At 39.6% G+C, this 22,477-nt stretch overlaps 1 protein-coding gene and 1 long non-coding RNA gene across 4 annotated transcripts in view; both read right to left on the reverse strand.

The window, feature by feature from the left end:
• ARHGEF12 (Rho guanine nucleotide exchange factor 12) overlaps nt 1-22,477 on the reverse strand; it is a 78,556-nt gene that overhangs the window by 42,424 nt on the left and 13,655 nt on the right. For 2 of the 3 annotated variants that reach the window (XM_026073020.1, XM_026073021.1), the window contains exons 2-4: nt 4,208-4,231; nt 3,379-3,467; nt 1,723-1,779 (exon numbers count right to left, since the gene is read on the reverse strand). In XM_026073020.1, the coding sequence (XP_025928805.1) occupies nt 1,723-1,779; nt 3,379-3,467; nt 4,208-4,231 (170 nt within the window). The remainder of the gene's footprint in view (nt 1-1,722; nt 1,780-3,378; nt 3,468-4,207; nt 4,232-22,477) is intronic. The other variant, XM_026073022.1, reaches the window with a different exon arrangement.
• On the reverse strand, nt 8,325-16,668 carry LOC112969585. The gene is made up of 4 exons (XR_003254748.1): nt 16,450-16,668; nt 12,127-12,253; nt 11,268-11,392; nt 8,325-9,617 (listed from the first exon to the last, which is right to left on the reverse strand). It is a non-coding gene; the product is annotated as an uncharacterized LOC112969585 (long non-coding RNA).

Here is a 22,477-nt window from a genome sequence, read left to right on the forward strand (position 1 = left end):
AGAGGGAAGAGACAAAAGGCTGAGCAAGGTCTAACGTAGAAAAGGCCACTGGAAAGGAAGGATGAGTGGAAACTGTTCCCATAGATCCTGGACATGGATAGAGCATCTGCAGGAAACTTTGGGGGAAGTAAAGGCTTAAGTTAGGAAGTCGTGTTTCTTTCTACCATACATGAAAATCCAGGACACTGCACAGACTGAGGGAGAAGTATAAACACAGATACATTCCATTAAGCATACCAAATGTTTCCTGTAATTAACCTGGAACAGCCTGACAGCACCTCCAGTACATTATGGGTAGGCAACATGAGGCAAAAATTAATGAAGGTTTAAAACACAGCGATCTAGTCAATCTGGCTGCGCTGTCACAAACCACCATTCACCTAGCTAGGGGAAGAACCGGTCACAACATAAGCTTGTCAGAAGCCCCACCCCAAAATATATGCTTTTCAAGCAGGTCATTTCCTTGCTCAGTCTTTCGGAGCATGGGAGAAAGACATACAAGCTACAGCAGAGCAGGTGTCTTTAAGCTGGGTTTCCAGCTCTACTGAAGCAAATCAAGGCACACTCAAAACCCGCTTACCATCTCTGAGGAACAGCGTCTCATACCTTAGGAACATGACTGTGTCATGTTATTACTTCCTTTTCTTTATTTTCTTTATTTTTTAATATAAGAAATATTTGTGAATCAGAATTCCGGGGAAAGTTGAAATCTCACTTTCACAGAAGGAATAAGCTATGCCCCTGCAAATTGCACCAACTGAAAATTTTTTGCTAACTTACATATGCTGCTTTAGAAGGAAATGTTTGGGGGATTTTTGCTTTTTCACGTTCCTTATGATGCGAGCTATGATAGCATGTTTTTGTATTATATAGATGTTTAAGAAGTTGGATCACAGCCATAAGCACCTACTAGTTTTATTCTTGTAGAATATGGAAGTTGATACTGGAAGAGCCACTGATTTTTATCACTCTGTCCTTAAGTCAGTAGGAAGATATGCAGCAAGAAAATTCTCAGCAGAGAAAATCAGAAACAGAAAGTATCACAGACTATTTTAAATATCAGGAAAGAAAAGACAAAGGAAGCCAGCCCACTGACTGGAGTCAAAACACAGCTGGACATACATGTTTAGAAACGTGAAATGTAGCAGTACCACCCAGATTCAGACTAGGTCTTAAAAAGGGTCTTAAAAGCCGGTAGGATTCAAAAGACCACTTTGCTGCATTTTTTTGAAATTATCTAGACATATGGTTTTTCAGTTCCATGAACATTCAAAGGAACTGACATAAGATTCTCTACAAGYAATGCAAAGAGATGAATCGCCAGCTCATCCAGATTGACCTCCACAGTTACAGAAAGACACAGACTTTTCTACAATCACAAAAACTCTTCTGGAGTCCAGTATGAGCTGTGTCTTCATACACTGCCAAGAATATTTGGTGGCACAAGATCAAGAAGAAGAGCAGCCCCAGCAAGTTTCCCCAACTACGAACAGAGAACAGGAGACTATAGATGACAGCCTGTGCTTGTCACATATGAGTTAGTTTCCAGGCACTGAAGAACTACAAGCTGATACAGTGAAGCAACATTTAAACCCGGCTTCCCGCTCCCTGCTGCAGAGCCAACCATGCAGATCAGGTAAAGGGTAAAAGCCTTGGGCGCACAGACAGAAAGCATCGAGCAGACTGCAAAGGTGCAAGGATGCAGCAGCTGCTTTAGCTTACCATACGTCTCGGATCTACTCTCCTCCGAACTAGACTTTGTCTTCTTGGAGGAGCTATCTGCACGAGAGCAGGAGAAAAGGAGAGAGAGATATAGAAAATATGGAGACCAAACATGAGAAAAAAAAAACTTCATGAAAAACATAGACTGATTTATTAGGTTAAATCGTGCAAAACACAAATAAGATGTGAACAAAACATAGGTGAAACACTTGGAATAAGGTGTGAATAATTCAAGCATGAAGACACAGGTAACACCACAAAGTATCTACTACAAAATCTAAAACATAATAAAACAAGTTCTCTGCTATGCCAGTAAGTGAACTACAGAAAACACTTCGGATAAAACAGAAACTCTGTGACATTTATCTCCAGAGTAAATATCAAACACGTGCATAGTAGTTCAGCATTCTGAATTCACCCCTTAGAAAAAAAGGAATTTTATGAAGGCTGCAGTGGAGAGTTCATCCACCAGACCTGGTAGCAAGCATCATGGCAGGTAACAGTTCTCAAAAAACAGAATTACTTTTATCAAATTAAGACTGGAGAATTTCTAAGCTTGCTTCTGAAAAAAACAAATTCTCTCTGCAGGATAGGTTCATAGTCTGAGACCTTCTCCCACCTAACCCAACCTGAAATAATTCTACATTACCTATTCCCAAGGACAAAGGAAAAGACAACAACAACAACTAATTTAGATTCTCTCTCCTATAGGATTTTTTTTTTCATAAACAGATTTTAAAAGTCCATTTTAATTATTTTGTGCACACTAGGAAGGAGTCATGCAGCTAGTGGCAGGAAACATTAAAGAACAGGATGGTTTATAAACACAAGTTTGAACTACCTTGTGCACAAACACATTCTACAAGTTCTACAACCTTTAGATTCAACTCTCATCTCTTCCACAAGCCCCAGGGGAATGACTGGACTAAACAGCAGAATGCACAGACATGAAAAACACAGATCGCACGGGGCCAGGAGGCTCAGACAAGAGTCTGTCATGCATTTCATGAACATACACAGTAGTCACTGAGTTAGTGTTTCAGAGAGAGAAGGAAGAATCCCTGCATGCATCCTCATTTCCTAGACAGCAGTGCACAGGCTGACCAAGTTAACCCAGATTTCACAAAAGATTAAAAAAAATTGGATAGCATATCCTTTAAAAAAACCTAAGTTTATTTTAAAATATATCATGTTTGAAAGTACAGATTTACTTCAGAAGTGACAAAGAGGGTTCAAAATCTTCTGAAGCTCAGAAAGCCCCCCCCAAACAATACCAGTCCCAGTTGACACTAAGAACTCTACCTTACACTTTTTCCACTACTAAATCTTCCAAAAGAGCCAACTAATTACAATATTTGCCAACTGAAATTTCAGACTATTTTTTTTTAAATAGGAAGTGGCTACAACTATTCACTGATAGCACTAATATAGATTTATTCTTGCACAGTTAACAGCCACTTTGTAGTGTTTGTGTTTAAAAGCAAGTCCATATTCATTTCAGTGCCTGGATGACTCAAAAAAGGCTTTGCAATCACAGAGCACAACACAGCTCTTGAAAATCACACTCATTAACACATCAGAACCCTTCTTATCCCAATCCCGAGTACCTTTCAAACTGAAGTCTAGATTTTCATCTGTGAAGTTTTAAGACTTTACCTGTAGGATCAAAGTCGTGTGTACTACTGCAGCGTTCAACCTTCTGCTTCTTGTCAGCTGGAGACTCTCTGCTCAGAATGCTGCCATGTCTGCGTCAAACCAAAGAAGACCATCCTGACTACTGTACCGCAAAAGCAATGCTTAACTAGAGATTTCTTCATAAATAAGCTTAAGTAATTCCATTTGCTAACAAGGAACTTGGATAACAAAAATGTATACGTTAAGYTCACCTCAAAATTTATTCCCGATCAGACTGAATTTCAAGAGGAAAAATTATCTCCCTCAGAATATTTAAAAGTGTATCTGGCTTCTAGGAACAGTTTCTTTAGCCTTTCAGATTAGTAGGAGCACACATACTCTCATTCAAAAGCTGGTGATGATTTATTTTAAAAGCAATATAAATTTAAATTACATAAAACTGAAAAAACCTCCTCAAATCTTCCTTAATTCCACCTCCTCTCCCAGCAAGCCTTAAATCTCTTTGTATGCAAAAATTAAAGATTAAGGACAAAATCCCCCCTGAAGGAAGTGTCTGTACATCATGCACCAATCTAGGGTCACTTTCTCTGGCCATCTCAAATTCCAGATTAAACCAGCCAGTGCACATAACAAATGCAAATGGTAACGCTATGCCATGCACTTTAAGTATGTCAACCAACCATATTTGGGGCACCCAGTCCTGATCCGGATACTTAATTTCCTCACATCGGTAATGGATCCTGCTACCTAGATATCCGAACCTATATTTTCCTTTTAAAAGTACTCCTTCCTCAAAAAGGCCATATCATAATTTGCAATACAGATAAGCTGTAAAACTTCAGTAACTCACCTTGTAGGTTTTTTGAGAGGAAACCTGGAAAGAAGAAATAACATAAGTTTAATGAACTCTTCTTTTTGGTTCTCAATATTATGCTTGATTATCAACATTTATGCTTAAATACAAATAGACATTTTATATTTCCATAATGCCCTAACAAGAGAATAACCAAGACTTTTTTGTTCTTATACTTCAGCCAATTATTAGTCCATTACAGCTGATTCAAAGTAAAGAATTACTATGAATATGGCTAAAGTCTCAAACAGAAGCAAGAGCAAAAGCAGAACTGGAGCTCTCAAATCCACCATCTAACAGGTCTTTCTTTTTCCTTAGTGTAACAGCTCATGGATCATCTTTCTCTCGTAAGAAGTAGTTCCATATGCTAAGAATTAATGTAGTTTGATTGCTTTGTCCTATTGATGGATTTATTACCTGGTGTGTAAATTTTAACTGCAAATTCTCCTACAGCTGAGACATTCCAATTATCTCTCTCCTATGCGGATCCTGTGGTATTTAATAATGTTAGAGTTCTACTACCATCTCTTCCTAACAGGATCTCTATTTTCATGAAAGTGTAAGAACGTGCCATCTTTGAGASAAGTAGAAAGTCAAGTTTAGCTCAAATTTTATTAACTATTCCAAAATTACTGGAACATGCAGACAATACAAACAATAGGAACCACAGTTAAAGGCAGGCAGAAGTGTATCCATTATTAGTTATGGAAAAGAAGGGGGAATTAGGAAACCTGGATTTTTTCCTTGAATTACCACAAAAAAATGACAAAGCTAGGGGTGTGCCACCTACCTTAAGGCAACAATTTCTCATTTGAAAAACCAAAACTAGTGTTTTCTCAAAACTTTCTAGAAATTTAGCTCCACTACTACTCATCTAATATTTTTAGATTCTTCACCTGGAAAGCAATGCAACCATTTAGAGCCACACATGTACTCATGAAAAAAAAGAATATATAATTTAAGTCACTTTCTGTTCTAAATGATCACAACTATGACTACTATAGCTGAAAGAAACTCCCCTCTCCCCCCACCCCGTTGGCCTACTGCATTCAGTTTCTGCTGTTATCCACACAGCAAGGAGTGGGGGGGCAGGAAGAGATTCAACTTTAAAAAGTCTAATAGTACACAAATCAGCAGGGCACGAAACTACTTTTAATTTTTTTCCCCCCAGGTTAAACAGACCTACTTGGCAAAGGCCAATATTCCCATGGGGAATCCGCACTAGAAAAAGAGGAGGACATATCGGTGCAGGAGAGTCCCACAGACACCTTTTCCAAGCTCAGACTCAGCRGAGCTGCACTATGGGCCTGTGCAGCCAAACGGGTCCGCGTCAAACAGCTCTCCCAGAGCATGTCACCTCACAGCAAAGACTGCTCAAGTACCGCCAGGCAGGCTGCTCAGAAGGCACACCTCCTTCTAAGCTGCTTTCTCCAAAGAAGGAGCACCTAGTCACCTACTCTCTTTTCTACAGTAACATATACAGGGGCCCAGGCAGAAGTAGAACAATCTTACATCTCCAGTTCTCTTGCAATTACTTGAAAAACCTAAGTGATTACACAGTGGCAGCACCCAACTTAATCCCTCCCTTCAAATAACAGGTATCTCCTGAAACACATATACACAGAAAACGCAGGCCAGCTCGCACATGCTAAGCCTCTGTGCAAGCACACACTAATACAGCAACTCCAGTCACCCTCTGAAGGGAACATCTCATGATGTATTAGGCAAGTGAAATCAAAATGACACTGGGAGTGTCATCTGTCTATTAACGGAACATAACATTTGCCATCTTTAAGATAACAGTATCCAGTTCAGCTGAAATGCACCAACTCTTCAAAATTAAGGGGACAGAGGGATTCTCTGAAGGCCTAAGTCTCAGGAACCTATGGGTAAAGAAGCACAGAAGTCTATCAATCACCAATAAAAGAAAAGAAGTTGCATACAGACTCAACAAGAAGTGGTAGTCCTCTTTCCTCCTCCCAAAAGCCAAGACGCATTATCTTCATCACAGAAATCTGAGAAATCCACTCTGATTCAAATGAGAAACGCGTACCTAGTCAAGCCTCTCATTCTGTTCTACCTGCAAAGCCAGATCTCTTTAACATTCAGTTACAAATTCTGGTCAGTAAAGAACTACTTCATGCAAGACAGACACCCTGAATCCCAAAGCAAAGAAAACACAAAAGTCATCTCAGGCCAACAGGCCAACCTAATGTGTCATTCAGAAAGCAGAAAGGGAGACTAAGGAATCCAGGGAAAGACAACCCATCCCTCTAAAGCAGGGAAGACTGTTTAGAAGATGAATTTTATCACAATTTTTTTTTTTTCATTTAATGCACTCCAACTTTTGGGTTGCATGAAAAACTAACATGACTAACAGAAATACTTTAATGAAGCATTTCAGTTCAAAACTTTATTCCATAGTGTTTCCTACCAAGCCTCCCATAACTCCAGATGCACACTACTGTGGCCAAAGAAACAATTTACAAACAAAAATGAAATTAGTTTTCTGTTGCACTGTTTTGGGTAGTTCACAGTTATTTATTGTCTGTTCAAATAGGCGCAAGCTTTAAGTTTTAGTGGTCTAGAGGTTATGTAAAACCTTTTTTTTTTTTTTTTTTTTAAATATGTAAGCTGTTGACTTTACTTGAAAGAAAATCCTAAAGCTTTTTATACAGGAGCATACAGTAACATTAAAATAACGAGGAATTCTTTCTGCTTAGAAGTTAAGTGTGCATGTAGAAGTCTCACTGAGTGGGAGCCAAAAGCTCCCAGCTTCCTTTTCTGAGGTCCTAAGTATATCCACAATCTTAGGTGCGATGCTTCAGTATAAACTGTCAGGACTTACAAGGAGCCAGCTAGCTTTGACAGAATCAAAAATATTAACGTGAAACTTATTGAAAGAGACCCCCCCGAGTCCACCCCTGGAATCGCACCAGCGCCGGGCTTACTCCTTTTGGGCTGAGCGTGTCCCTCAGCAGAGCCGTGCTCCGCTCGGCTGAACAATGCCGCCTGCGTCAAAGGGCGCAGGGAGCCAGAGCATGCCGGGAGAGGTTCCCGGAAGCGCCGGAGCCCCTTGGCCGCAGGCCAGTTTCCTGAGTTTCTTTCTTCTCCAGAGCAGGGAGGGAGGGCCACGGTGGGGAAGCAGGGCCGGCAGCAGGTCATGATCACGGCGAAGCCTCTCCGGCACGCTCAGCGCATTCACGGGAAGCAGCGAGACAGAGAGCTCCAGGTTCTCTCCGACACTACATTTCTCCCTGGAGTTGCTCAGCTCTGCCTCAGAGGTATTTGTTAAAGCCAACGAAGTAGGACGGGGCTGGCCCTTGTTCAGCTATACGAGAGGTGAAGTAGTAACCAGCTCCCCACACACACACCCCCGCTCCCCCCACAACCCTCCAAGACCTGAAATAGTTCCAGACCACTGAATTATAAAAAACACAGAAATGAGAGATGGAATGAACTGCTGAGTTAAGACCAGAAGTATGTTCTTAATGTTCTTGCTAGCCAGATTGTGGGGAGCACTCAGTACAAGAAGTTTCTCTTCTTTCCCCAAATTCCTAACTGAATACTTCCTAGAATTTCTTGGTTTACTGAAGATGTCCTTCAGTTCCCCAATACTATGTCACTTGCATACTACAGCAAAAAGCAGAGTACAAGAAAGCGGATAAATGAAGTCTAATCAAAGAACACAGAAGAGTTTCCATGAGTTTATTCAACAACTATTTTTTTTAGTGCAGCTTACCTTACTTTCAAATAGTATTATGTTCGAAATACATGTAGTGTACAAAATGTATTTCACCTACTACTGTAAACACCATGCAAGCTGGAGGGTGCGGTTAACAGCTGGAGATTTAATTCCAAATCTAGCTGGCAAGTTTAGGCTACATGATAAAACCCTGTAGACATTTTGTCTGATAAGTGATGAACATCAGCACATTTTCAAACAAGTTGTTCCACTCTCTCAACTCCCAAATACCAGGAACAATTAAAAGCCAAGTCTCATTTTGTTTTTAAAATACTGGCTCAAATTATTTAAGTAATTTAAATTATTAAAAGTATGTCTTGTTAGTCATGCTGCATTAGGAAAATCTATTTACCAAAAAGCAAAGCAGGAAAAATATACCTACAACTAGTAACAGTGTGGATTAAAAATTGCAGCTCTCCAAGCTATCTCACATATGCATGCACCATTCAGTACTGGACCAGTGCCTAAAAAGTACCTTGAAGCCAAGACAAAAAAAAGATAGTTTTCAGATTTAATGTGTCAAAACACACCAGAACTAGGAAGGATTCCCAGCTTCCAGCAGTACAAAGCATTCCATTCTAGCCCTGGAGGTTGAAAATATATCTGACCATAAATAGCACAGCGTTCAGATAACCATGTTGGGTTTTTTTTCCTCCCTYACTAAAATATTACTAGAATTCAAGTATCTGCTATCTCAAAAACTGATCAAAGAGGAAAAATATTTAGATTCAGACAAGGGCCTCAACCTTGGAAATACTTATTTATGTGTCTAACTTTAGTTCCATTTACTTCAGTAGGACTACTCACATGCCTGAAATTAAGCTTGTGTGTTTGCATGATGGAAGTATAAATTACTACAACTTGTGCTGAGATGAGTAAGAATTATTGTGAAACCCATACAAAAGAGAACAGCCAAGAACTGCTTGCTTGACAGAACTAATCTTTAATTACAAGATGAACAGTTGCACTAGAAGCTTCTTCACTGCTTTATTACTTGCATTTAAATAAGAGGTTGCTTGTTACAGACAAACCTCTGACAGAATTCTAAATTTGACAGAAAAGCAGTAAAAACCACCACCCATCCAAAACCCAAGAGGGATAACAAATATTACGGTTTCATTCCTTTTTTATTTATTTTAATTCTTCTCACACATTTAGAAAGAGAAGAGGAATACCAAACATATCTCCAAGTTCTTCCTCACCCCCCAACATGGCTATTTAAAATGACATCATCCTGCTTCAGAAGGTTTTCTCCAAGTAATTAGTCAATGAGGGGCCTTTTGCCAGCACCACCTCCATGGATTTTAGTGACAAAACAAGTTGTTTAACTGCCAACTATACTTCTGGGAGACCGAGCTGGATTCTACTCTCCCCTTGCTCTTACATACCTCAAGAGAGCCCATAACTGGAAGAACTGAAGTCAGTTCCTGGGTAACACTTAAAACCACTGAACAGCTTTCACTACTTTATTTCTCATGCACACAACTCCTTCAGTACCTACAAGGCTTCATTTTTAAAACTCAGGTTGGTTCCGCACTGACAGGAGTCAGAAAAGGTTATGTTTTCTCTGYCAATTCAGCAGGCTTAAATGAGGGCCTCAGAAATACAGTAAACATGGACGCCACTTTGCAGTTATTTCCCAGAATTTTATCTTGAAAGCAACTGGAAGAAAGAAAAAGAAAGCCTGTTTATTTTCCCAGTTTGCAGACACACACATCCACCGCAGCACTTGGTTGCTGAGCTTAAAAGCCTCGAGAAAGGTATTATGGGACAGCGCTGACATGATCTGAACAAAAGCAGTACCAACGTGAGCTTAATATAGAGCTAAAGGCAGTCTTCTGCCACAAGAAAAAGGGGTAGACATGTTCTGTACAGGACAGTGGGTGAGTAAAAGGAACTGATGAAATAGCAAATGACAGGTGGATAGAGAGAAACACAGATGCAGCAAGTGGGCAACTATTAGCAACCAAGAAAAAAATGCAGAAAAATCTGCCATTTCACTATCCTGCCAACAAACTACAGCTGTGACCACATCAGCTACTCTGTGGACAAAACTGATTCAACACATCAAGTCTCTTTACCTTCACATTAACCCACTTAAAGAGCAGTTTTATGCATTGTCGTCTTTTCCCACTATCAGAGTATATAAGCTCAGGAAACCACAGAGTTTTTTCCTCAAAAAAATCCAACTGCATAGTGAGAACAACAGATTGCAATGCAAGATGCAGTGAAACAGCCAAGCTGAAGAAGGGAACCAAATGGCATGGATTCCTGGGACCACTCGGAGCCACTGTGCAGACCTAACGCACTCGTAGCAAGGAAGAGGTGAAACTGAGCTGGGCAATAAAAAAAATTTCCTTGTTATTTTTGTAGGAGTCCAAGGCAGCACATAGCTGACACAATGACTCATGGAAGAATCGTTCACGGCATTATTAGCTTTAGATTACTGATTGCTTTGTGAACAGGCCTAGTTTCTGCCTTCTGAGAAGGAACATAGGCAATTTAGTGAAGTGACTTGAAAGCCTACAGAGCTACTATCTTCCTGTGTTGACTTCACAAAGTTCTCCATCTTCTAAACCCTCACAGTAACTTCAGTGTTGAATTTGGCCTGACGAAGGATGAATGAGCACCTCCAGCTTGGTCAATAATACATTTTGCTTATCTGGTCCACCAGTGTTTCTGTTCAGAACTAGAATATGCCATGCAATTTTCCTTTTAGGTTAGAAAAAGGAGAGCAGCTGATATAGTCCATCAACACATGTCCTGATGGATCAGTAGAAATAGCAATTAAAGGGACCAGCACTACGGCAACCAAAAGTGCCAAGTTAAGCACTTAAACTGAGTTAAGATGAATCGAGTAAAAATGAAAGAAAAAAAAAATTATGCCTTTCCCAAATCTGGAAAGCTACTAGGTTTCTGATGATCTGTAAGAAAAGGTCAGGATTCAAAGAAGAAGGTATTTCTACAGAGGAAAGTTCTACTGAGAGCACCGTCCCTGTGATGGGAAGGTGCTCTCAGTAGAAATTTCCTCTATCAGCAGCATTGGAGTGAAGAACATTGCTGCATAGCATCATTGCATAGATGTTGGCAAGCTTTCATTCTTGCAGTTAGCCAGAGATTTATTTTGGGTGAGGTTTTTTTTTTTTTTTTTGAGCAGGTTGGAGAGAAGGCGGCAGCAAGAGAAGAGAGCAAGAGGAGAGAAAAAGTCAGTTTAAAAAAGAAAAAAAAAAACAAGAAAAAACACCCAAACAGAAGGCAAACATAAGACACAAAATACGTATTAAAAAACTCCTTCAGATTGCGTTTCCATACAAGGAGGCACATGGAATTTCCTGATGATACAGGTACTGTGTCCATCCAAATGAATTTTGCTCCCTTTAGGAAACATCCTTTTGCAAATAGATGTGTTCAGCTCTGAAAGGAGCTTGCAATTGTGTCTGTTAAACAGATAAATAAAAGAAAGAGGCAAGCATTGTACTTAGAATATACTATAGCCAACTGTAAGTTCTGTCCTTAGCATCCTTTCCATGTAAAGTTTTCAGATTGGAGGGGTTTATATTTCTCTAAGAACAGTAACGTTTGGAATGGGTAGAAGAAAAGCATCTCTAGAGAAGTTTCATCCACAGTTCAGTCATTCAGTCCCAGCCCAAGCAAGCGCCTCAGCTATTTTCCATGACACAAGCACTCGGATTTTTCCAAGAGCTGATGTCAGGGCTTTTCATGGAGAAAGAACTGCATTTACAGGGCAGGCAAGGAAGGAGGGCTTCCCCAGCAGCTATTCTCAATGTGGCCTTTGTGCTGCTCTGCTGCTGAAGCCAGGACCCTGCAAGAACTCTTAGTCCCCACAGAAATTCTACAAAAAGGAGGGGACATTTTGCAGAGACATTTTCAGCAGCAAGGACTATTCTTCCACTCCTGACTGACTTCCAAGGCTCAGAACCACCAGCTTTCCATCTACAGGGCCTGAAGTTACAGTGCCTTAAGACAAGGACACCTATTGTTCAATAGCTCTACAACTGGGTAGGAGCAGGCAAACAAACTAAAACTGGGGAAGGGGGCAGTGGAAGAGTGCGTAAATAAAACAAGTTGCTCATGTTTCCCTAATGCAGCTTTTAGGTACAGCCTAAAAGCATGATTCAAGCAGTAGGGATCTGGTTTGCCCACAAAATACCTTTCAGAGCAGGAATAAACTCTGTCCTGAAGCTGATCAAGAAAAGGGCTTCCCAAAGCACAGGTGATTTCATACTAGTCTCTCAATCGGATTGGTTACAAGTTCCTAAGTCAGTCTGTTTCCACCTCTGGGAAAGAAAAATTAGCATCCTTGAAATGGAAAATAAATCAATCAAACACCAGTTATATTGAAAAAGGCCAAGTACTTTTTCAAAACACCTTCAGAAATTGTTATCATAACAACAATAAAAAACATTCTGGTGCACCATGAAACAGAGGAGAAATGTCCATGATTTGTTTGTTTGCTGCAAGTTTTTATTGAGTTACACGCTTAACAGAATTGAGCAAGTACTGTAAAAAGGTCAAGCCTTGTGATGTCAGAAGTTATGACCAGGATTTTAAGCTTATTTATTTATTTTTAAGTAGGCTATGGACAAATATTTCCAGGCATAGAGAGCTCAAGCTTTCCCCGAAACAAGTAAAGGTGCCTGAAACAAGCAGAGTTTTGCCATACGAGAGGAGTTCCAAAAAGGCCTTTTTCTCCCCATTTTCATATTATCTTGGCAACCAGAGCTTCAGCTCTTGGGGGGGGGGGAGTGCAGAATATGCGTGTTTTGATTCTTTTCTCTGGTTTCCATTTCTGAAAAACATTTAAAATCCCTTGCCCACAGACTGCTGCACTACGAAAGAATCAAATAAAGCAATAAGGTTTCTTGAGCAGACAGGGCGTGGCAATCAAAATTAACCTGCCTCCCTAAACTGTAGCTAATTACGGGGAAATGAAATGTTTGCTTTGCTTGCCAATAATTGCAATACAGAGCTGGCTCAATGGAAGCAGCCCTCCTCCCCGCCTCCCCACCACCACTCCTCCTACACTAAGTCTGGAAAAGCTTTCTAGTTAGATGCACACAAAAATCAAAGCCAGCGACAAAGGAACAAGAATGCTGTGCCAGACAATTTTATTTTGCTAAACCAACCATAGAAACATAAAGCCTTCAACTGCCATGGGATTTGCTTTCACCCAATGCACACATAAGGGCTTGGAGATCATTCATGCTGCCCCAGCCTGTCATGCAGTTTTTGCATTTCATTAAGCACACAGCCTAGTTCCTTATTAATGCCATACCTCACCTGTGGCTGTTACAAACCAGCAACAAGACTAGTGTGGAAACAGTTCTTAAAAACAGCAAAAGACAGCAATTAGAAAGGGAGGAGAAAGACACACTGCAATACAACTGGAAATGTAGCTTTCAAAATACCGTAACTCTAACTCCAATTATCCAACCTTAAGTTTTGCAAATATATGTACAAGGTTCAGAGCCAGATTTGAATATGTGGCCCACAGTTCACATTTCTGGTGAGTGAGTACAGACAGTTGCTTGGCACAGGAACACCGTGCCTCTATAGCACATAGGTAATAAATATATATCTGTTTTTGGATATCAGTAAGAAATAGTTTTTTCTGTTAGAGAAAAACATAGCAAGAAGAACTAGTTTCTATTTTCAACTGTAAAATTAAGAATTAGATCCCCAACTCCTCATCTCAGCAAGTTCTAAAGTAGATCTAAAATAAACATCACTGCCTACATCTTGACCATTCTCCCAGCATGCCTTTCAAAAATTGTTTTAAAAAAAGAACCAACAAGGTTAAGTTCCTCTTCTATCCCTCAACGTTATGAATACATATATGAGTTAACATATCACTGCAAATTTACTTCAATACAGATTTTGCTGTAATTTGAAAACATTAAAAGAAACACAGCAATACCTTCACTGATGGATTTATATTTAAAATTTATTGTATAATGCAAAATTTCATTAAGTTACTTCTATAATAAGGTCAGTATGTCTAACACATTAGCTCCAAGAAAGGCATCTTGTCTTAATTTATATTTTCCTTCAATTCCCTTGTTAGTTTGTATTAAAGGTTAATGTACATTACTGATCTAGAAATGTAATGTCAACATTTCAAGCTCAAGACCTTCATTAGAACTAGGAATTTATCAGTTCACAGCTAAGCAGACACTCAAGCAAAAAGGATTTTCAGCCCTGCCTTTGCTGTCCCGCTCAGTCATGAACCTTTACTCAAACTACACCCATTCTGTATGGGATTTGCAGACAACATCCACCCTTATGACCTTTGCAAAGCTTCTAAATATTTGCCAGCTTCAATAACTAATTTACAGCTAATATGTCTTAAACTATCCAAAAGCAAAGTGCTCTCAGTGGCCTAATTTACACTGAAGAAAAATTGGATACACCACTATTCTACAAACAGAAGCTGTAGCACAGGGAGAACCAAGAAATCATTACCACACTGTTGCTTAACCTGTATCGTGCATTATTAATACTTCACAGCTTCCAGCGTAGACAAATTCTCCGGGTGAAGTTTTGCTAATGTAGATGCAAATACTAAGGGCAACAGTATTAGTGTGACACCAGGAGTATAAATTGAGACTAAACTAAATTAAAAATACGTAACTAATTTAACATTTCACCCTCTTTGCTTTGACACCTCCCAAGAGGGTTTCTATCATAGCATAAATGCATATTAAAAAAAAGTAACCATAGGAAATTTCTCAATTGTATATTTCCTCAGTGCGCCAGAATTTAAAAAAATTAAAGTGTGCTAAGGAAATTTAACTATAAAGAGATTAGCAACACTATATGCTAATGTTAAAACCATCTTATGTTATTTACATTGTCTAAGAAAAATGAAGAGACCTCAGTGATACGCAAACCTCTTACTTACTCCTCCCCTGAAATGCAGGTCTCGCCTATAAAACATGAGGCAAAAACTGCACAAAGCATACATTGCATGAAAAGTGGAAAATGTACACAGGCATTTATGGCAAGCTTTGTTCTTTGCATTTCATCAGCCCCTTCAGTTAAGTTACAGGATGAATCCAGAAAGGCCAACTGCAAAGAACTGGAGCAGAACACAGGATTATGATTTCACAGTAACATCAAGCCCTGTTTCTTCTACTATAAAATGGAAGGGAAAAAAACAGTAGTGAAGCCATGGTACTTGTAAAATGGCTCAAGATCCTGAGAACAGCACATGAGCCAAATACATTGCTATTAATAGACCTCTGAATATGTTTGTATTAGTATTTTCCTCTTGATTCTCTTAAAACAAATAAATAAAAATACAAGAAGAAAAGAAACATTTACTCAGGAAACCTACCAGCTGCTAAGAGGTGATGGCAGTGAAATTCCTCAAGACATGTGGCAGCAGCATAGAGATAACCAAGCTATCAGAAACCCCGATATCAGTTAAGTTGTTTCCCCACCCCCCTTTCACTTGCACCAGTTCTTAGGATCACCTCCTCATAACAGGCACAAAGCTGAGAACTGTCAGCTCTCATTGACTTTGGTGAGAGCAGAGCTTGCAATAACTTGCAGATTGTCACCCAGTATTTTAGAGTTCCCTCTTCATGTCAGAGCCACCTAGAGCACTGCCTTCCTGAAAAATGAGTGTCTGTCCACAAAGGGAAGTGCCTACTTCATAGCATATTCCCTTGAGAAATAAAATACAACAGAACACCAAAACAAAGTACCCAGCAGTGCTTAGCATTTCACAGCCCTTGCACATCAAATCCTGATACCCACACATTAGCAGAAACTACTGCAAATGCAGAGAAGTCTCTCAATGAGCTCATTGCTGTCACTGTATTAATGCTGCCTCAGTTCTGCACCAGCAGTACTGTTCAGACCATCAGTGTAACTATCTTCTACTGATGCAATTTGAACATCTTGCAATAAAATTCAAAAAAAGAAAAGATTAATGAAAACTACATTCAGGGGGAAAAAAAAAATCTCAAAGATGGTTTTTGAACACCAATAGCTAATTTAAAATCAATGCCCATAAACACCAGCTTATCAAAATCACATTCATTTAGATTGCAAAAACTGGTGAGAAGGTTCTGCTAACATGCAAAAGGGCTAGCATGTAAATCAGCATGGGGAACTGTAAAGAAGGTAGTGCTGCCAGCATCTACTTGCAAGGCACCTTTCCTAGCTGTCAAAACCTTTGTTCTTGAGCTGAGAAATGGAGGTATAGATTTTCAGAATAAGCATATGTAACTGACCATTTTTACAATGAAAATACAAAAAAGAAACTATAGTTTCAAGCAACAGCTGTTTAAGATAACAAAGCAAAACAAAACCCTGCAAAAGAAAAACCTCACCCCATCCCCTTCAATTCCCAATAAATATTATAAGAAAAATTCTTCCTCTCTCCTCTGCATTCAGAGAAGCTATTTTTTCATCTTTCAGCATATTCATACATCACAGAATAGGAACAAAGACTCTCAGATATTACCTGGTTCACAAGACAAAGTCAGCTGAACAGGGAGATCCCAAAGGCCCATTTCTGGGGGAGTGCAGTGAGACCAAGCCCTCTCCAAGGAGCACAAGCTCTCCCTCTCAGAGGCTTTCTGCTTTTTTAACGCTCACCCGATATCCTTGAAAAGGCATCTGTCTGATTGTTTCACTGACCACTTGAGGGATGGGAAGAAACTCCACCTCTTCTCTCCCACCTCCTCCCAGCCAGCATCAGCTGTGGCCCAACACTGCACTGCTAATGGACAGGCAGAGAACAGCATCAGCGAACACCCCATAGAGACTGTGTGCCACAAGCAAGCAGTGGAGAGCTGGGATTTTAAAATTCAGCATCTCCAAGTAACTTGAGGGAGAGAACATTACATATATGAATATGCATATGTGCATATACATACACGCGCACACATGTATGTATTTTATTAAGTCAGATCACTCTGATCAAAGAAACTGCATCACATGAGGCACATGAGCAAAGGATCAGCATAGGGCAGTGAGATTTTGCCCTCGACCCATTTCCGGCCTTTTTCACAGAGTCACACTGTGCCTTGTAATTTTTTTATTTCTTCAGGCATTCAAAAAAAAAAATTCCATCCATTGTGGCACCTGAAAAAGCACACAGTCCTCTCCGGAAAACACGGCCTCTGTATTGTTTTAGAAGAGAAGAGGGCGGGAAAGAGGATGAGAATAAAAGCATGCCTCTTTCTGTCATCCCAGGAAAGAAACTGGCAGGTCAAAACAGGGGGGCAACGAGCTTACTGCTCTTATGGCTGTATCACCGGTCAAGCCCTGGGGAAGAAGGATTGGAGGGTGAAGGAGCTGTTTTCTTTTTCTGCCCCAATAACCTAATTAGGTTTGTGAACAGTGCTAGCGGGATAGAAATTTCTTCACGCTACACTGTCTGTTTGTGTTTGATTAATGTAAATCTTCCCAGGGCTCTAACCATGCCCCAGGCAGTGTGATGCCTGGCACTCCATTAACAAGCATCCAAGCCACCACACACAGCAGAACCAGCAAGACAGAGTCTTGTTTTAGCCTTTTCCATAAAACCATCTAATTCAACTGAAGTAATTTTCCATGATTTGATTTGAATTACCATTCCTAATTAAATTCCATATCTTCCCTGAATCATGGTGGCTATTAAAAAGACGGAACTGCAGCAAACCACTTTAATATATTAATAGCAGTCTCTTTTGCATTCCGCCAGTTCTCAAGTGTAAGTTTTTACAGAGTAAACTCACCGTAACTTCTGTGCTGCCCAGTCCAATGTGTGCTGGTACCAAATATAATCTGAAAGCCACAACTGCATCAAGGCTACAATTATGCAGCAGACAGGAAGCCAAAGAAATCAACTCCTACCCCTACATCTATCTGCTCGACGGCTCTAAATATGCAGTAACTTCCCAGCCAGGGCATGCATTTTCCATGCCTCTATCTTTTGCTGTGGTATGCATTATCATTTTCTAAATAGCAGTAAGCTGTATTTAGTTGGTTCTCATTTTGAAACATTTGCTCAGTGTCTCATTTTCTAGGAACTCCACAGATCAGAAAAGAAAATGTCACCTCTTAAAAAGAAAACATTAACAGAAGAAAGGCAAAAAACAAAACAAAACAGTAAATAGCTAGCAGTTCTGATATTCACTGGCTAGCACCTCTTCTTCAAGCAGTCCTAGCATACAATCCAAAGCAGAGAAAAAATAGACAGTAGTTCATTTTCTTTAAAGTAAACAAACAACATAACAAAGAGTTAAAGAAGCGAGGGGGGAAAAAAATCATTGCAAATCCCTGTGCAGAGCTTCATATCCACTTTATTCATGCCCGAGTGAGAATCACGTGAACCAAACAGCCACTGCTAAGACATAAAGAGGGTGTCAAAACAGTGCTATTTTTAAACCGGGTTTACATTTTAAAATCAAGAATTTCCTAATTCTTCTCCCTAATGCTCCTCAGCACATAAGTAAAACGTACGCAAAACAATGAGAGCAGGCCAACATGCCTTACTTGACTAAAATACATTTTGCTTAAAACATTCTTGTTTCCTGTTTCTTTCATTTCTCAGTGCAGTAACTCATTTGCTGACTGCAGCAGTCAAAACAAGGTACTCCACAAGCAGAGCTTAGAACTGCAAGTCAGAACCACGTATCTAYTCCCAGATCTACTCCCCTCTCGAGAACTCATATTACATAGCTGTGTGCCTCAGTTTACCCTTCAATAAAACTGGATACTATTTACTGCGGGAAAACACCCTAAGTTTAACATTTGTAAGTCACTTTACAACTGTAAGAACAAAAATGTGTAACATTGCAGAGTATTATTTATTACATCCTGGCAAAACTCAAATTCCTCTGAGCAAAGAGTGCTTGCTTTTTTAAATTCACATGTGAAATATTTAATTTGAAACCATTTGGGTCAGTGAGCAAACAGAGCAATACAACAGGAATATACTGCAACCTCATGTTGTGCCTTTACCTCAAAGGGGACATTTTCAGTCCCTTTCAATATAAAAACTCCCTTATTGGCATCAACATGTGGGGGGAGATTTTATTTGTACCATGAATCAATCTTAAAAGCTTCAGAAATAGCCACTGCAGCCTTTTCTCTCCATTTCTATGTTCCTGGACAATAGAAGAAAAGGAAGGTAAAGAAGACATGGCAAGAGACACTACTTTTCATATCACTGAAAAAGAAACATCTGCCAAAAACAGGGGAGGAATGGTGAAAGGTTCTCCTTGTTTAGGCAGATTGACTTGTCCTTTAAAAAAAAAAAAAAAAAAAAGTGTAGTAAGACAGTTAAGTTACATTTGAAACATCACAACTGCAAGCTACAAGCCCTCGTATTTCAAGATAAACTTCCCAGAATTTCCATGTCCCTTTGTTCTATCATTCTGTGTCAGGTAACAACAGTTTTAGCCTCTACTGCCCTCCTTAGATTCTCTATTGATTAAAGAATGCTTCGCTTCTCGGCCATACACAAATCGCACACCCTGCAAGCAAAATAAGCAAAGTTTTTCTTGTTGTTAAATAACAATATTAGCAGCTCTCAGCTGGTTAGGATGGGATATGGTAAATATTTACGCAGAATTCACAGACCTTTACCCCAATAAGGAGCCAGGCATGGGAAAAGAACAGCTTCCCAGAGCTCCATACTGCGGAAGTGAAGTGGTCCCCAAGGGAGGGAGTCCACACCCCTGCAAAAAAAAGATCTAGGAAGCTGCAACAAGAGCTCTGAATCTGATCACCACCACTGTTGAGCTTCTACAATAAAACACCACAAGGCCTGAATACACTGAGGACTAAGCATCCTGTTTGCAGCTTAGCTGAACAGGCTGAACCTCTCTCACAATTTGTGGGCAGTTCAAAGAGGCCAGGATGAAGAAGCCTACACTTGAAAAGAATTTAGTTCAAATACTACCAGAAGATGGGATGATTAGATACGTACATTTTCAATCCCCAAGATTATAATGCATTACATCAAGATACAAAAAGCTTGCCTTTGCACTTCCATAGCCCCTAAGATCATTATACAACTTARAGCAATATATTGTAAGCACTGACACTCCTTTTCTCCCTTTCATTTGATGGGCTTAGGATGTTAACTTCTCCCACCTTTTACATAAGGCAACAAATCCAACCCCCTCATCTCAAATAAACAGGAACTTGCAAAAGATTTTTTTTTTCTGAGAGAGAGAGTAAATACACGAATATAGGCAAAAGGATATGCAAGAACTCTCACATATTTCAGTAAGACATGGCAAGAACACAAAGTCCACTAGATCAATTGCAAGTTTTGGACACATCTGAGAAACATCTGTGTGTTTTCAAGTATAAAAATAGCAAACCATTACTTCGCACGCAGACACCTACTGAAAAAGTCTCTAACACGTTAGGAACACTCAACTTCAGTTTAGTAGTGGGGAGTATGGTGAATGCTTATTTAGTGAAAATTCTTGGTATTTAGTACACGTGCACTGTACTAAAAGCAAGCCTCCCCTCTGCGCTTTTTTTTTTTTTTTTTTTTTTGAGAGAGAGGAAAGGGTCAGAGCTCTCATACTTCATTTACAACGGCCCTTCGTTCTTGTCGCTGAAGAGAACTGCCAACCACAGCTTGCCTTCGTGCCTGTGCTGCCTTGCTTTCAGCTCATGCACCTTTTACTTCTCCTTTAGATTCATCTTGGTCTCTGACGTCACATCTTCACAAAACTGATACCGATTCTCCAGTATGGTTTCTGACTGTAACAGCACACAAATGTTGCCAGAACTGCAGCTGTTATCTGCACACTTGTTCCGTCACCTTAGAGACGCTTCCTCTCTGCCATGTGCAGAACTGTGCACACTTGACACATGAAGAGTGGACAAGTTCGGCCTTTCTGCCTTCAAAGCATAGATCACATTCTTTCAGAAACTTTTATTGGCCTGTAATATCAACAGCTCACGAGCAGCTTATGACTAAGAAATCTTATGCCTGGCCACTTTTGGCATACTTTATGGAAAACAGAAGATGCCTTAATGAACAAACCAGTTAATATTTCATTTGAATATCTGAAGCATGTTACATTACATGTCAGCGGAAGTTAAAGATACAGAAGCTTCCTCTTCGAAATTTCTGCATGTCACAGTAGACAATTTAAGGACTACTTATATCAGATACAATTATAATTTTACAATACCACTATTTGACACATACAAACCTTTTATTATCCCACCTCCTTAGAAACATCACTTAAATTTTCTGTACCTCACTTCCCTATTTTTTGAAGATGAGTTGCAATACAGGAAATTATTCTTGCACTAAGAAAGCAGACAAGCAATTACTAAAGTAGGAACACTATCCAGATTATTTAACCCCATTTTAAGTACTCATCCATGCTATCTTATGTCGGTACCATAACCTTTTAAAAAAGACTGGTAGGAGAAGTGAAGGCAGCACTGAGAGGTAGAGAAAACAAGTCACAAATATTTGGCATATACAACTAATTGGGAAGGAAACTTAAACTGAATGCTACCAACCCACATGCAAGTAAGCAGACAGACCTGCAAGCTTTCAGGTTTCAGAGGTGTCTGATACAAGAGAGTTATTGAAGAGGTTTTAGGGTCCTAGATGCAGGATGAGAACCTCCTATAAATGCCCTTCAACTTTCTAAGTATATTAGCAGATACAGTTTCAACACTCACTAGATGGAATTACAGGGACAGAATCTGCAAGAATGACAGGCAAAATGTAAAGGAAGAATCAACACAGAGCAAACAAGAGGAGATCAAATCAAATGTAGCATAAGCACTGGAGAAGCGCTACCCAGTAAGGAATAAGCAAGGGCATTTTAGAGGTTAGAGATGTTGATAAACTGAGCAGGGTGGAAGAATGTAAAAGCAGGGGTAGAGGAGAAGAAAATACAACAGCTCTCAATTTATTACTTGAGGTAGGACCCTATTTATTATGCACCTCACTGAATGATTCACCATAAGAATGCTCTAGCTTTGCTCTAAGCTAAACCCACCTTCTGGGCTCCGGCTAGCTGACTAAAAAGCACAAGTTTGGATTAGACTGGCAACCTACTTAACAGAGTCAATCATTAAAAGACTGAACCACATCTGTCTGTTTTTAATGCATGGCTGCATTAACCCTGAGCAAAATGCAGTGCTTAAAAAATTATCTTCAAATATGAAAACTCTGAAGTCACTAAAACTTAAGCACAATTGTTGAATTGGAAACATTTATTAATAATAGATATTATTGAAGTAAAGAATCAGCTAATCAAAAAAATTACAGAAGCACCCGTCATTCTAAACTGTGACAGACAACATGCTATTTGATAATTTCCTCCAGACAATAATTAAAATGACAAAGTTATGGTACAAAAACGGAAACTGATGAAGAGACAGCAGTAAAGGCTGCTAAATCTGTGACACAAACAAAAAATCCTATCTGTAAAAGCAAAAAGTGAAAGTTCCTTTAAGCTCAAGAACCCTAATTCTTTCAAGTCACCCATGGTCTGGGCTGACTTCTGGCATAG

This window comes from Apteryx rowi, unplaced genomic scaffold, assembly GCF_003343035.1.
Source record: "Apteryx rowi isolate R43461 unplaced genomic scaffold, aptRow1 scaffold_356, whole genome shotgun sequence".
Lineage (NCBI taxonomy): Eukaryota > Metazoa > Chordata > Aves > Apterygiformes > Apterygidae > Apteryx > Apteryx rowi.